The 15,047-nt window shown below is 43.2% G+C and overlaps 1 protein-coding gene across 2 annotated transcripts in view; it reads right to left on the bottom strand.

Moving 5' to 3' along the window:
* Positions 1 to 4,190, bottom strand: part of XYLB (xylulokinase) — a 41,684-nt gene extending 37,494 nt beyond the window's left edge. The window contains exons 1-3 of one of the 2 annotated variants that reach the window (XM_081286383.1): positions 4,050 to 4,190; positions 2,801 to 2,883; positions 1,033 to 1,102 (exon numbers count right to left, since the gene is read on the bottom strand). In XM_081286383.1, the coding sequence (XP_081142509.1) occupies positions 1,033 to 1,102; positions 2,801 to 2,883; positions 4,050 to 4,106 (210 nt within the window). In that variant the 5' untranslated portion in view covers positions 4,107 to 4,190. The remainder of the gene's footprint in view (positions 1 to 1,032; positions 1,103 to 2,800; positions 2,884 to 4,049) is intronic. The other variant, XM_081286384.1, reaches the window with a different exon arrangement.
* Positions 4,191 to 15,047: the final 10,857 nt, after the last annotated feature.

The raw sequence follows: 15,047 nt of genomic DNA on the forward strand, positions 1-15,047 counted from the left end.
CCATCTTGGTCTGGCTCAGCTCTCTGAAATACATTCCAGCTAATCTATCAGGTTAAAATCTATCCTTTACCCAATCCTCCAGTATATGAGTCATGGTCAGATGGATAAAAAAGAACTTATACTAGTTACTTTTATCAGGAAGAATTTAATACAGGAATTGGTTAACAGGTATCGGAGGACTCAAAAAAGCTTTTGGCAGATATACCAAATGCTGCCTGTTTGGCCTCTAGTTTCAGATACTCTGGTCTCCCATGGGACGTGAGGCAGTCCAAGCCCTATCATGTCTATCTGTGCTGTCTACATCCCTGGTCCTGGAGCCCCATGGGTCACTAGATCCAGCCACAGGCATCTTCCTTTCTTGTTAGTCCTAAGCAGACAGGCTGATTTGAGCATGACTGGTCAGGCTCTAAGTCACCAGTGTGAATGCCCACGCCCTGAAGCTGAAGGGTCCAGGTGGATAAGCATAACATTCCAAGGGCTGTTTGGAATTCAAGGTAGAAGACAGACCACAGCACCTGACTGATACTTCCAAGAATCTTGGAAGGCTTTCTCTGTGGTATTTTAAAGATGGCACTGGTGAGCTCAGAGTGGTGGCACAAGCCTATTATTCCAGCTTCTCAGAAGGCTGAAGCAAGAAAAATCACAAGTTCCAGGCTGGCTTGGGAATAATGAGACCCTGTCTCAAATTAAATTTTGAAAAAAGTCTGGGGGTTTAACTCAGGATAGAGGGCCTGTCTAGCATGAATGAGGCCCTGGGTTCCATCACCAGTACCAAAACCAAAAACAAACAAATAAATATGGTACTAGCAGAACTTGGCAGCTGTGTGACTCTGGTACCTGGAAGTCCTTTGTGAGTCCTCTCACAAAGGCTAAGGCTGAACCTGCCCTAGGAACCAAACAGACTCCCTTAAACCATGAGGACCTGGTCTCAATAGATTCTCTCATGAGCTTCCACCTTGGGGCTTCCTAGTAAATCACTAAGACTGTCAGTGAGACAGGCTAGGGACAGAAGGAAAGGATGCCTGTGCTTACCTGGATCCACATCAGGACTGGAGAGGTGACTGTCAGTCTGTCCTTGTGCACATGAACACCACCCTGAGTCCTGCAGGGAGAACAGGAGAGAAGGTTGGGGGAGCCTCAGGGCAGACTGACCGAAGTGAAGGGTGGCAGATGCTAGAAACTGGCTGATGAACAACCCCCACCCCAGCTTTAAGTGGAACTCTGAGAGGGAAAGATGGAGAGAGAAGGCATGGAATCACCCAAGGTGGCCCAGAGGTGGCAATTCTCAGAAAGGATCTTCTAGGCATGAGGGTCTGACCAGGGGAGGCATGGTGCAGAGGCCAGAAAGGAACTGGGAGAATGTGGGGATGAACTAAAAGCCCTCTGAAACCCCATGAGTTTAGAGAAGTCAGGGACAGCTGTTATACAGAGATGCTACATCTGCAGAAAGTTCTCACCTATCACAGCAGCCCTGGAGTGGTGGAGGGGTAGGTATGTGTGTGCACGCACAGTACTGGGGTTTGAACCTGAGGATGCTCTACTGCTATGCTACATCTCTAGTCCTTTTTTTATTTTTTGAGACAAGGTCTTGCTAAACTGCTAAGGCTATCCTTGAACTTTGGATCCTCCTGTCTCAGCCTCCCAAATAGCTGGGATTACAGGTGAGTGCCACTGTGCTCCCTTACCAGGGATTCCTTGAACTGGAAGCCCTGGAAGTTTCCTGGAACCTTCTCCTCATCTTCATCCTTATCTCACCCCTAAAGGACCTTTCTTCAAAGAGCTGGTTTAATAAAATCCAACACTTACAACTATAAATTAATATTTTAAAATAGGTTCATAATCCATACCATCTATTAGATATCTCGTGATCTAATCATTCTATCCCTAATAGCTAAGAGAAAGGAAAGTATGAGTCCACAGAACTATTCACACAAGGCCAGGTGTGGTAATGCATGCCTATAATCCAAGCTCTGTCTTCTGGAGACAGAAGGACTACAAGTTTGATGCCAAAAAAGGGAGAGAGGGATGTAGTGGCTTGAAAGCACTAAGCTCACTTAGCTTACAATTCTGTTGGTCAGACATTGGGCTGGGCTCAGCTGGACTCACTGGTGCATCTGTGGTCAGCTAACAGTAGCTAGAGGGCTCTGCTGCTAGCTGGGAATAAAAGCAGAAGTGTGCAAGGCCTCCAGAAGCTTAGGCTGAGAACAGGGACAGTGTCAACAGCTGAGGAAGTAACTCCCTCAAGTACTTAGCATGTACAAGATCCTAAATTTGATCCTCAGCACCAAAAGGAAAAAAAAAAAGAGAGAGAGAGAGAGGGAGAAAGTTCAGACACAAATACACAGGCATCCTTTTTATCTCTCACATGATATTCTGTGCCACCTCAAGACTCTGAAAACAAGAAGGATGTCACCAGATGTGGCCCTTAGATTTCTGCCAGAACCATAAGCCAAAATAAACTTTTTTTTTCTTTATAACTTACTCAGTCTGTGGCATTATGTCATCAGCAACAGAAAATGGACTGATATAACCAGCACAGTGTCTGTTAAAAGCAGATTTCAAATGACACTTAAGACTTGTAGGAATGAATGAGCAAATGGATGAATAGCATTGGGAAGAAATGGAGAAGAAAGTATTCCAGGTATAGAGAAAAAAGAACTCAGAGATCTGTCAAGATCACCGTTCCTAAAATTTTATAAAACCATAACAGCGTGGTTCATGAATATAAATTTTGGAAGAAACCCAAAGCCACCAGCCCCCAACACAACACACACACACACACACACACACAGGTACATACCCAAATTCTGGAAGGTCTCTGTCAAAATGCACACTGTCCTCATAAAAGACATTCAGCTCTGCATCAATAGCAACAACTTTCACCTGGAAGACATTTAAAAAAAAATAGCATAGAGTTTTCCTCAGCTTCTATACTGGCCCAGGAGTTACTAACATCACTAGGCAAGGTTCAGCCTAAACACCCCCTGGGAGGCTAGGGTATATCATGGTAGCCATGGCAACAAAGGCTTCATCTGGGGACATATCCAAAGATTTAATAAAATGAAGAACCTGAATCGTGGCTCCCTAAATAGTACAGATGAGCTGGTTCCAGTGCCTGGCAAGGAATGGAGGCAAAGGGGCAGGTGTCACTCATGTCTGCAGAGGTCTGAGATACCAGGCAAGGCCCATGGGCTAGTCTCAACAACCATGATCATGATCTAGACACATTTAATGTCCCGATGAAGCATATTTCCAAGCTGGGGAATTTAGTTCCTTTCCTGGACAGATGGGGAAACCGAAGCCTAGAGTCCCACAGGACATTCCCCTTAGAGCTATCTGAGGCCTGCTCCCTTGGCCATCTAAAGACGGGGGGGGGGGGAGAGGGGGGGTTGACTGTATTTATCCCCCAGTACTTATAAAGAGGAGTCCCATGGGCATCCCATGCTCAGTTTGATGGCACATTTTAATTCTGCTCGCCTGTCTGCAGGACCTGAAAGCAGCACAGACCTCCTCTGGCCAGTAGTCCTGGGTCCACAGACCCAAGCACACTGGTGCATCCAAGGGCGGCCAAAGGGAGGGGCAAAGTCCATTTTTACATTGTGCCCATTTCAAAAAAGAAAAAAGAATGGGGGTAGGCAGTTGGAAGGGTGATCCATTTCAGGTCACTGGTTATACACGTAGCACGCACGTCTACCAGTCTGTTGGCTTCTCTGCCTCACTGATTTTAATGTCTTCGAGTCCCTACTACTCAGTGCCCAGGTCAGCAGGCGAACCGCCCCTCTCTGGACGCGTCCCTGCTACGTGCCAGTTGGGTCCCGCCGGGGGGCGCCCGCGGTATCCGGAAAGGCTGGAGTCTAGAGCGCACCTCTCCGGCAGGGCATCGCCCCGCAGCCACGCACCAGGAAGGGGCGCTTGAGCCCCGGGAAGCTCCAAAGTGCGGCGCACCCGCTTCTTGGCCCAGGGATCCCAGGGCCCGGTGCCAGCAAGCCCGCGCGGCGTAGCGGAGGCGATGGCCCCGCCCCGCAGGCAGTGGGGTCCTGCGACCGTACCTGCTGCGTGCTAAAGTCCCAGCCTAGGCAGCAGCTACGAGTGACGTGCTCCCCCATGTCCCTGAAAGGTCCGGCTGAGCGATCGTCCGTGAGTCCGTCCCGCGGCGTGACTGTGACCGCGCTCCAACGCCCAGGCTCCGGGGCCCGCCCCTCGCCCCGCCCGGCGGAACTGTGGACCGGAGTCACGAGGCGGGCTTGCGCTCTGGCGCCGCCTGCGGGGGGACTAGAGCTGGGACCGCGTCCGGCCTGGGCCTCTGGCTTCGCACCTGTGCAATAGACCGGCCACCTGAGCAGCCCACTTCCCTCCCAGATTCATTGGGATGCCATCCTCATCTGCTGTCAACACCAGCCTGCCCTAACGCGCCCCGCTTGCTCCGAGGACTCCAGACCCAGTGGTTTCACCTTTAACCTAATTTGTCCCTGCCTGGCCCTCTGGTGGCCCAGGTTCTGAGAATCCTCCAGAGCTGTCTCTTGGGTACTGGAGCAGCTGTTCAACTATGGTGGTGACTCAGGGGTCTCAAGGAAAAGTGTCCTGGAGTTGGAAGCTCTGTGTCCTGACAGGCTCTGTCCCGACTCAACTCATCAGAGTGTTTCCCCATTGTGTCACATCTCATTCTCTATTTAAAATCAGAGCTCATGATGCCACCACGGATGGGGCTTATTCATTCCTGTTGCCAGCTGGTATTGATGGTCCAATGTGTGCCTATGGTGAAGAGAGACGAGAACCAAAATCAGACCCACTGCCTTCAGAGAGCTAAAGTACCTTCTTGTTCCAAGGACCAACTTCTTTCTAGAAGCCCTCCAAAACACCCACCTGTTTGAAACCTTTCCCAGGCCTCCAGAGCAATGGTCTGTTCGCTGTCTCTCTTACTGGCTGAATTTGAACTGCTTAGCACCCAAATGGAATCCTCCTCCTTGAAGGAACAGGAAGGTACCAAAGTACCTGACCTCCAAGATGTTCACTGCTTGTTGGGGGCACAGGCCCTCCAGTGGTCACCACTTGCTATGACAATAGCCAAATACTGGATACTGGTCAGGAGCAATGATGTGACCTGCTAAGCACATTTCATTCTCACAGTGATGCTAGGAGTTAGATAGCATTAACTCCATTTTTTTTTTAGTTTTTAAAAATTTAAATTTATTTTATTTATTTTATATTTATACATGACAACAGAATGCATTACAATTCTTACTACACATATAGAACACAATTTTTCATATCTCTAGTTGTATACAAAGTTTATTCACAGCAATTCGTCTCTTCATACCTGTACTTTGGATAATAATGATCATCACATCCCACCATCATTAGTAACCCCATGCCGCCTCCCTTTCTCTCCCACCCCTCTGCCCTATCTAGAGTTCATCTATTCCTCCCATGTTGTCTTTCCCTATCCCACTATGAATCAGCCTCCTTATATTAAAAAAAAATTCAGCATTTGGTTTTTTGGGATTGGCTAACTTCACTCAGCATTATATTCTCTAACTCCATCTATTTACCTGCAAATGCCATGATTTTATTCTCTTTTATTGCTGAGTAATATTCCATTTTATATATATGCCACATTTTTTTTATCCATTCATCTACTAAAGGGCATCTAGGTTGGTTCCACAATTTAGCTATTGTGAATTGTGCTGCTATAAATAATGATGTGGCTTTGTCTCTGTAGTATGCTGTTTTTAAGTCCTTTGGGTATAGACCAAGGAGAGGGATAGCTGGGTCAAGTGGTGGTTCCATTCCCAATTTTCCAAGAAATCTCCACACTGCTTTCCATATTGGTTGCACCAATTTGCAGTACCACCAGCAGAGTATGGCATTAACTCCATTTTTTAAACTTTCTAATTAAAGTATAAAATAGAGTAAAGGTTATAAAGTACACTAATCTTGACTCTTAAAAATCTATTATAGCTAGATGCAGTGGCACATGCCTATAGTCTCAACAACTCAGGAGGTTGAAGCAGGAGGATCACTGAGTCCAGGATTTCAAGGCCACCTGGAAAACAAAGGGAGAACCTGTCTTTAGAAAAGTTAAATTAAAAATAGGGCTGGGGATATAGCTCTGTGGTAGAGCACTTGCCTATGTGCAAGATCCCTGGGTTTGATCCACAGCACTGCAATCAATCAATCAATTGATAAAAATAAAGTATGTATACACCCAAATAAACAGCACCAAGATCAAGGCATAGAAAATGTCCAGCATTCCAGAAGTTTCCTTCATGACCTTTCCCAATCAATAACCCTCAAGATAATTGCTATTCTGGAATCTACCAACAGATATTCAGTGTGAACTCCAAATAAATTATGACCCTCATTTTACAGAATGAGAAACTGAAGCATAGACAAGTTTATTGACTTGGCCCGGATCCCAAGATCAATGGCGGATCTGGGCCTGAAGCTGTGAAACCTGCCTCTAGAATCCATGTTTGACAACTAAATAAGTAATTATGCTGCAGCCATTCACTAGGCAGCCTTGTGGGAAGACTCAGAAATCTATGAATGTTTCTGAAATGCCAAGGCTACTGGCTTTTCCCAGCTGCCTCACAGAAAGACTTTGTCTTGTTCAGGGGTGCCTTTCTCTATGGACTGTGGCACCTATCCATTTCTGGTGACTCATCCCCTCTTTTGATAACAGCCCTTTTACTGTAGTCTTAGGGGAAATGAGGTCATAGAGCTTGTTTGCCAAAATAGGGAGAATGCTGATCTGATCCTTTATCAAGGAAGGAAGACAGATATCTTTGTTCCAAGTTGTCAGTGCCTCTCAAATTGTACTCCCTGTTGATCCATGAAAAGGCAACCTAGTAGGCGAGAAGTTTGGAAAACCCTCAGCATTCTGGCTGGAATCCCCATAGCCTGAGGCTGGTGTTTTGCTTATCATTTTTAGTATAAGCCTAAGCTTGGCTTATACTCTGAGCCGGAACCTACCTCCCTACCCAGGACCTGTTAAGACCCCCTGCACTAAATTAGTGACAAAGTAGATATTGGGTGGTATTGAGAAACTGATGTGACTCCATTTTTGAGAAACCAGCCTCTACTTCAGAGCAAAGCCTGTCCAAGGAAGGGGGCGTGACCCTTGTCCTTGGAAAAACCCACAGAGCACTCCAAGGCACATACCCACCTTGCTGAGTTGTTTGTCTGCAAATAACAGGAGAGATCTGCAGCACCAGGTGTCCCTGACTCAGTTAGGCTAGGTGAGGACTCATAGCAACCCCCTAGTAACCACCAATCAACATGAGACAGGGAAAATACCTGGGATGTCAGATGACCCCCCCCCCAGTATTTTTTGGTGGTTGATAACATGTTGGGAAACCATGTAGTTTAGCATGTACCCCCCTCACGGATTAAACCAATCAGTTAACATGAATCCCCCTCTTGTATTAACCAATCTCCTCTACCCAACTTGTTCCTGCCAGTGAATGTGCTAATCAATGTTAAGAGTTGTTGTTTGACTTTTCCAAGGTGTGAAATGATTTGCTGTGTGATGTAGTGACACATAGAGTATCCCCAAAAACCTATAAAATCTCACTGAACAAAGGCCTGGGGCTCATTCCTTGGGACCGCTGCATCAGAAACAGTTGTGAGTCCAGGCTCGAGCTTGCAATAAAGACTCTTGTGTGATTGCATCGGATTCGGCTCCTGGAGGTCTATTGGAGTCCCACGAATCTGGCATTACAGTATCAAAGTGACCAGGGTTGCCTACCTTCCCCATCAAGGTGCCTTCTCTTATCTAGTCACTGCCTGACACTCCAACCTAAGGGTGAAGTAGATGCACATAATAGGATTCCTAGATCAGATGTGCACATTAGGAAGTTTGCTCAGGATGCTATGTGCAGAATGGGGGCAAAAAGAAAGAAGAAGAAATCCTTAGAACATAATCACAGGAGGCCAACTGGAACACAAGTGCTGAGGATGGAGAGAATTAAATGGATTTGGAAGATACTTAGGAAGCTCTGAGGACTCTGTGAAGTAGGAAAGGGAGGGATCAAAGGTAATGCCCAGGTTTCTAGTTTAGGTAATCTATTGTGTTGCCAGAGTACTAGGTCAGAGGCCTGACTCTGGGGGTCCCAACAAATCAGGTCTGACTCACTCCAAAACCAAACAGAAAAAGTAATGGTGAAAAGCAGGAAAGCAACTTTAATCAATATGGCCATATTGGGAAGACAATTGAGATCAAGTGGCTCATTCCCATCTTCGGAGGGACTGACGTGAGCTTTAGGTTTAAATAGAGGAAGAAGTGGGTGAGAGGTATGCATATTTAAGCAGTCTTGGTCAAACTGTGGTCTGGTTAATCATTCTCTTAGCTCCAATCACACAGTCTTGTGGGTCTCATGGAAATTGCTGAAGCCTAGGGGGAAATCTCCACTTGCTTCTACAGGATGTTTATCAGACTTGGATTGGAGGAATTCAGTTACCATGAGTGGATTGCTTCTGCTGCCAGGGGTGTAGGTGGGGGGTCCGTTTCATCATGGAGTGGTCTGCCTACAAGGCTTCACTGTTCCTAGAAAGTACCCAGCGATGACTGGAGTCTTCTCGGTACTGCTCCAGGGCATCTGGAATGGATGCTGTAAAAAGCTGGCAGTTGAATGTCCCTGCAAATCTCAAGAATACCTTCATTACTCTATCTTGGTGTCCTCATTCTTGAAGGGGGACAAGATAGGTTAGGTAGATTTAGGGCTGGTAAGCTTTGTATTAGCATGACTGTGTGCAGAAACAAGCAGGAATCTGACCCAAAACTTTAAGGTAATAAAGGAGTGAGATACAAAATGAAGGCAGAAGTTGGACACTTCAGTGCACACCTTTAATCCCAGAGGCTTGGGGGTCTGAGACAGGAAGATTGCAATTCAAAGCCAGCCTCAGCAATTTAACAAGGTCCTAAGCAACTTAGCAAGATCCTGTCTCAAAATAAAAAAAAAAAAAAATCAAAAGGGGATTCAGTCACCACTCATGGTAACTGAATTCCTCCAATCCAAGTCTGATAAACATCTTGTAGAAGCAAGTGGAGATTTACCCCTAAGCTTCAGCAATTTCCATGAGACCCACAAGACTGTATGATTGGAGCTGAGAGAATGATTAACCAGACCACAGTTTGACCAAGACTGGGGATGTGGCTCAAGCGGTAACACGCTCGCCTGGCATGCGCGGGGCACTGGGTTTGATCCTTGGCACCACATAAAAATAAAATAAAGATGTTGTGTCCACCAAAAACTAAAAAATAAATATTTAATTTTTTTTAAAATCAAAAGGGCTAGAGCACCCCTAGGTTTAATCCCCAGTACCAAAAAAAAAAAAAAAAAAAGGCAGAGATGTCAAGTTTTATTCTGTTTTTAGTTACCCACTGGGCATCTGCAGACCTAAGTGAAGAATTAGTGCTTTTTAGAAAAAGCAGCCTAAGACCTTGGAACACTTGGTTAACTATTGACACATAACAAACATCCCTGAACTCAGTAGCCAAAAACAATAACTATATATTTTTAAATACACATACATATGCATATTCATATGTGTGTGTGTGTGTATGTATATATATATATATATATATATATATATATATATATATATATATGACATGCTCCACTATGCCTAACTAAAACAATTATCTTTTGTTTTCACTCATTTGTCAGCAGGTCAGGAAGGTCAGCAGTCAGCACATCAAGGCAGGCTCAGTAGGGGTCGTTCTGCTTCATGTGTCTATCATCCTCCTCCTAAAACCTGCAAGGTATCCTGGGAATGCTTGTCTCCTGAGAGCAAGAGAGCAGCATAGGACATGGGCAGCCATGTAAGGCCTGTGAAAGCTCGACTTAGAACTGGCATACTGCACTTCTAACTCCTTGGAGCTGGCCAAAGTAGGTCAAGTGGTGGGGTAAGGCCATACCAAGGGTGTGGATGCAAGGAAGGCTGAGGAATTGGAGTAAAAAAATGTAATCTACCACAGGTCACTACCAGGACAGCGGTTCCATTCTCTTAATAGGAGACACTGGAGAAGGTCTGGGAAAGGAAGGTAGATGGTGTTTAGTCGGGACATGGTAGGCTTGAGGCCTGTGGTGTGTCTGAGAGGAGATGTTGAGCAGGCCAGTCCATTGGATACAGTTCAGAAAAGAGGTCTGGGCTGAAAACAATGATTTGGGAGTTACCAGCTCCCCATGGGCATAAGTTAGAAGTCAGAAAGGGCTCAGAGTAGGACAGATGGAGACTCCCAGGAAGAATAGGTCCAAAACACAGGAAGATAACCTTAAAAGGCATGTGGTAGAAGCCACTAGAAGAACTTCCTGGGAGGTAAAGATTTTGACAGGTTTCATACTACCTAGAAACCAGTACCTCGTGTTTAACAATGAAGAGGGAGGTCATCGAAACCTCATTAAAGCAGACTCAGCAGAGCCCACAGACCTTACTCAATGTCTTAGTCAGCTTGTGCTGCTATAACAAAAGACCACAGGCTCATGGCCTAAACAGCACACAATTATTTCTCAAGCCAGGAAAATCTAAGGCCAGAGTGCTGGCAGATTCAGCTCTTGGTGAGGGCTCTTTTCCTGGCTTGTAGACAGATATCTTCTCCCTGTGTGCTCACATGGCCTTTCCTCCCTGTGTGTGTGCAGAAAGGGGAAACTCTCATATGCCTTCCTCTTGAGAGGGCACTAATTCCATTCATGGGGGTTCCACTTCATCTCCCAAAGGCCCCACTTCCTAAAACCATCACAGTGGGAATTAGGACTTTAATGAATTTTGCAAGGACAGGAACATCGACCCACAATAGTTTAAGAACCCACCCCCCCCACACACACACATACACACACACTGGAGATTGAACCTAGGGGTGTTTTACCTTTTTATTTTTGTTTTTATTTATTTTATTTTATTTATTTTGGTACTGGGGCTTGAACCCAGGGGCACTTTATCACTGAGCCACATCCCCAGCTCTTTAATTTTTTATTTTGAGTCAGGGTCTCCTTAAGTTGCTTAGGGCCTTACTAAATTACTTAGGCTAGCCTGGAACTTCTGCCTCAGCCTCCCAAGTCTCTGGGATTATAGGCATGCACCATTGCACCTGGCTACAATGAGATTAAAATGACATGCTAAAGATCTAAAGCAATTCTCAGTCACCGTGGCCTGCACTGACCAGTCCTAATTGGAATTTGTTTTCAGATTTTACAGTCAGTGAGCTTTGCCTTTAATTATCCTGTTTCCCTGAGTCCTGGAATCATTGGTTTGTGTAAAGGTCACAAAGGTCCCCTTTTCATCCCTGTTGAACAAGGGTCAGGGTAACTTGTGTTCTTTTTATCAGTGGAAGAGTTTTTGGACATGCATTCCTCAGCCCTCAGAATAACCCTGAGGATAACAGGTTGTTTGTTAAGGAACATAATATATCCTATTGACTTAAGCCAGAGTCAGAATGGCCTTGAGTAAATAGCTTCTTAAAAGAAAATGTGTAGAGCCCAAACATAGGTTCAGTCTATATAATTGTTCCCTTAACTTTCTGTCCTTGCCACTCATGTCTATCTGCTGCATATCAATAGGAGAGACAGAAACAGAGGTGTTGTGACAAGTTACAGTTAAGTGAGGAGTGGACCTTCATTTGGAGTAAAGAGTGACTTACTATGCAGATAAAACCTCCCTGGTAATTTCGAGACCTGCTTCTAAGAGAAGAATCTACTCACTCCTGGTTAATTTTTCCTAGTTATTTGATATGTAGGAAATTAAAAATAAAATTTGAAATTCCTAGGGAGGGAAGTTTAAGACAATTGCATTTCTTTTGGAAGAAGTTTTCTCAGTCAGAAAATGGAACTTCAAAGAGAGAGAGTCACTCTGAATCTGAGGGAGAAAAAAGGGAAAGTCAGAGAGACCTGGATTTTAAGACTTCCTTCAGCTCAGCATGCCAAATGCCACACTTTGGGTGATATTTTTTTTGAGCCCCCAAAATACTTAACATGCCAGGTACCATGTGAGCAATTAACTTGAAATGTGGTTGAGTTCTAGGACTAGACTGTGCTACCTTCCTTTTCATAGTACATCTTTGTGAAGCTGTATTTTCAGCAATTACTTACCCACCCCCTGAAAACATAACTCTCTCTTACTCTTTGAAGTTCCCTTATCTGACTGAGAAAACTTCTTCCAAAAGAAATGCAATTGTCTCAAAATAAAAAGGGCTGGGGATGTAGTTCAGTGGTAGAGGACCCCTGAATTTAATCCCAGGTAACAAAACAAAAACAAACAAATAAAAAACAACCAAAACTAATGACTAAGGCAAGGTGTTGCCAAAGTCACCAGAGGTTCTGGGCTCTGTAAACTTAAAGAAAGATTTAGCAGTTAACATCTTAACCATTTAGGGGGCCTCTCTAGAATTAGAATGCTGGACAAATGGGAGGGTACCTAAAAGTATTAGGGAGGGGGAAGCAAAGGACAACTCCAAAGGAATGGCCTTGTTATAGTATTGTTATTGGGACATAAAAATGTATTAAGCTCTTTGGACCTAACTACTTAGAAGAGAACACCAAGATTAACCAAAACTCTTACTTCTTTTGACCAAGGAGCACCTAAAAAAATTGTTGAGACTTTAAGGGTGCCATGCAGGGAGAACATGTGGGAACCCCTGATCTAGTTGATCATATTTGATAGCGAGCTGACCCCATATTTTAAAGCCCAGGCCCAGTCCGCATGGGTGAACTCTAGTTCAATGCAAAGAGCACCACAGGGAATGTCCTCCTCCATGGCTATGGACCTGGGTGAAAGGATGTGTCTAGGTTTTACATATGAGAGTAGGGTTTATATAATGTTTGCATAACTGATTTAACCAAGAGGTTCTGGATTGCCTTTTGAGGTTGGCTGTGCCGTGCCAGCAGACACTCCCACCTGGAATGTACAAGGCCCACATCCTACACTTAATATTTAGTATTTTCAACCTTCTATTTCCAGAATGATAAGTGAGGAACAATTTCTTAATATTGTTTTAATTTATAGTTCTCTCATTATTGATTCATTTGGATGGATATATATATATATATATATACATATCCCTTAGCCACTTGGGGTTTCCCATTCAGTGAATTCCCTGCTTCTGTCCTTTGCCCACACATTTTTTTTTTCTTTTTTGGTACCAGGGATTGAACCCAGGAGTACTTAAACACTGAGCCACAATCTCCAGCCCTTTTTAAATTTTTAAATTTTGAGACAGGGAGGGTCTCACTAAGTTGCTTAGGGCCTTGCTAAGATACTTAGGGCCGTGCTAAGTTGCAAGGCTGACTTTGAACTTGCCATCCCTCCGCCTCAGCCTCCCAAGCAGCTAGAATTATAGGCATGTGCCACTGCACCTGGTCCTTTGCCCACATTTTAAATTGAGTATTTTTTTCCTTGTGGATTTTCAAAAGTTTTTTAAATCTCAAGATGTAAATTCCCTGTAGGTTTTATAATCTCTTCTCCCAATTTGCCATTTATCTGTTAGCTTTGTCCATTTTCCCTCTATTGACTAGAAATCTTTAATTTGAATATAATTAAAATCCATACTTTTTTTTGCCCTGTTTTCCAGGTTATTCGGTCTTGTTTATGAAGTGCTTTCTCCACCCTAAGGCCACAAAGATTTGATGCTACATATTCTACAAAGACATTAGCCTAAATTTTCTTCTCTTTGCAAAGTCTTTGATTTTGAATTATTGCATTTTCTTTGAATCTATTGTTTTTCAGCTGAATAAATTACATCAGAACAGAAATCAGTGAGAACTAATTTATCTTGGATTACGCACTAGATATAAGCTTTTTGGAGACAGAAAAAGCTTTGTGTTGTATATATAATACAAAACTCATTGTAAAATAAGAAAGCAGAGATAAATATAAATCCAATTCTTGTCCTCTGATCTCCAATGAAAACATTAGGACATTCTTCTTTCTTTGAAGATTTTGCAGTCACATCCAATGGATTTTACATAAAATGTTTTCTTTGCAAAATTCTTAGGAAAGTGTGCTTTATTCATAAAGATGCATTTTATATATGTAATAAAAAGCTCTGAAGAGAAAAGTGCTTATTTTCCCATTGTGAATATACCTGCAGTTTGTGTGTTTGTACTCACATTAGAGACAAATTTGGTTTATGAAAATTAAATGTTGTGAATATGTTTTCATTTTTCCCTGGGTTTGATCCCCTGGCCTCACTTTCCCTTTTAAATTACTAATCTTGTATATATATTTATATATACACATATATGTAATAAATTGACACAATACCTTTATTTTATTTGTTTTTTAATTTTTATTTTTATGTGGTGCCAGGGATCAAACCCAGTGCCTCATGCATGCTAGGCAAAGCACTCTACCACTGAGCCACAACCCCAGCCCGAAGATGCATTGTTTTATCATTTACTTACTTATTTATTTTCAACCAGGTTTCTCCTACCTTGCCCAGACTGGCCTTAAACTCCTAGGTCAAACAATCCTCCTGCCTCAGTCTCCTGAGATGCCTTACTATTAATTTTACTGTTAATAGAAAAATAGCAGACTAGTTGATGTTTTTACCCTACACATCCCTAAATCTGTGTTAGTATCCATAAATATTGAAACCATCCAGAGTTACATATTTTTTTAATGAATAAGTAGTTCTTAAAGTGAAAAGTTGGGCGTATATTAATAGTTTTGATTCCTATCCATTCTACTTCCAAGATAAAGTTACTGAATTAAAATAAGCAAAAATTAGGAAAAGAAATAGATAAATCACTTATAATTCAGATTCATTAATTTATTATATGTATCTGCAATTTTACAACATATGTATATACAGAGGACTTTATCCTGGGATATGTTAGGAATTAAATGTTTCTTCTGTCTGTTCTATCTTTTTTTTTTTTGCATTAAGTTTTTTTTAAAATTTTTTTATTGATTATTTAAAGCATTACATAGCTCATGATATATCATCTTTCATACATTTGACTCAAATTGTGTTTTGAACTCCCATTTTCACCCCAAATACAGATTACAGAATCACATCTGTTACATATTCACATTTTTACATAATGTCATAT

Source organism: Spermophilus citellus (genome assembly GCF_964194105.1).
Source record: "Spermophilus citellus genome assembly, chromosome: 3".
Lineage (NCBI taxonomy): Eukaryota > Metazoa > Chordata > Mammalia > Rodentia > Sciuridae > Spermophilus > Spermophilus citellus.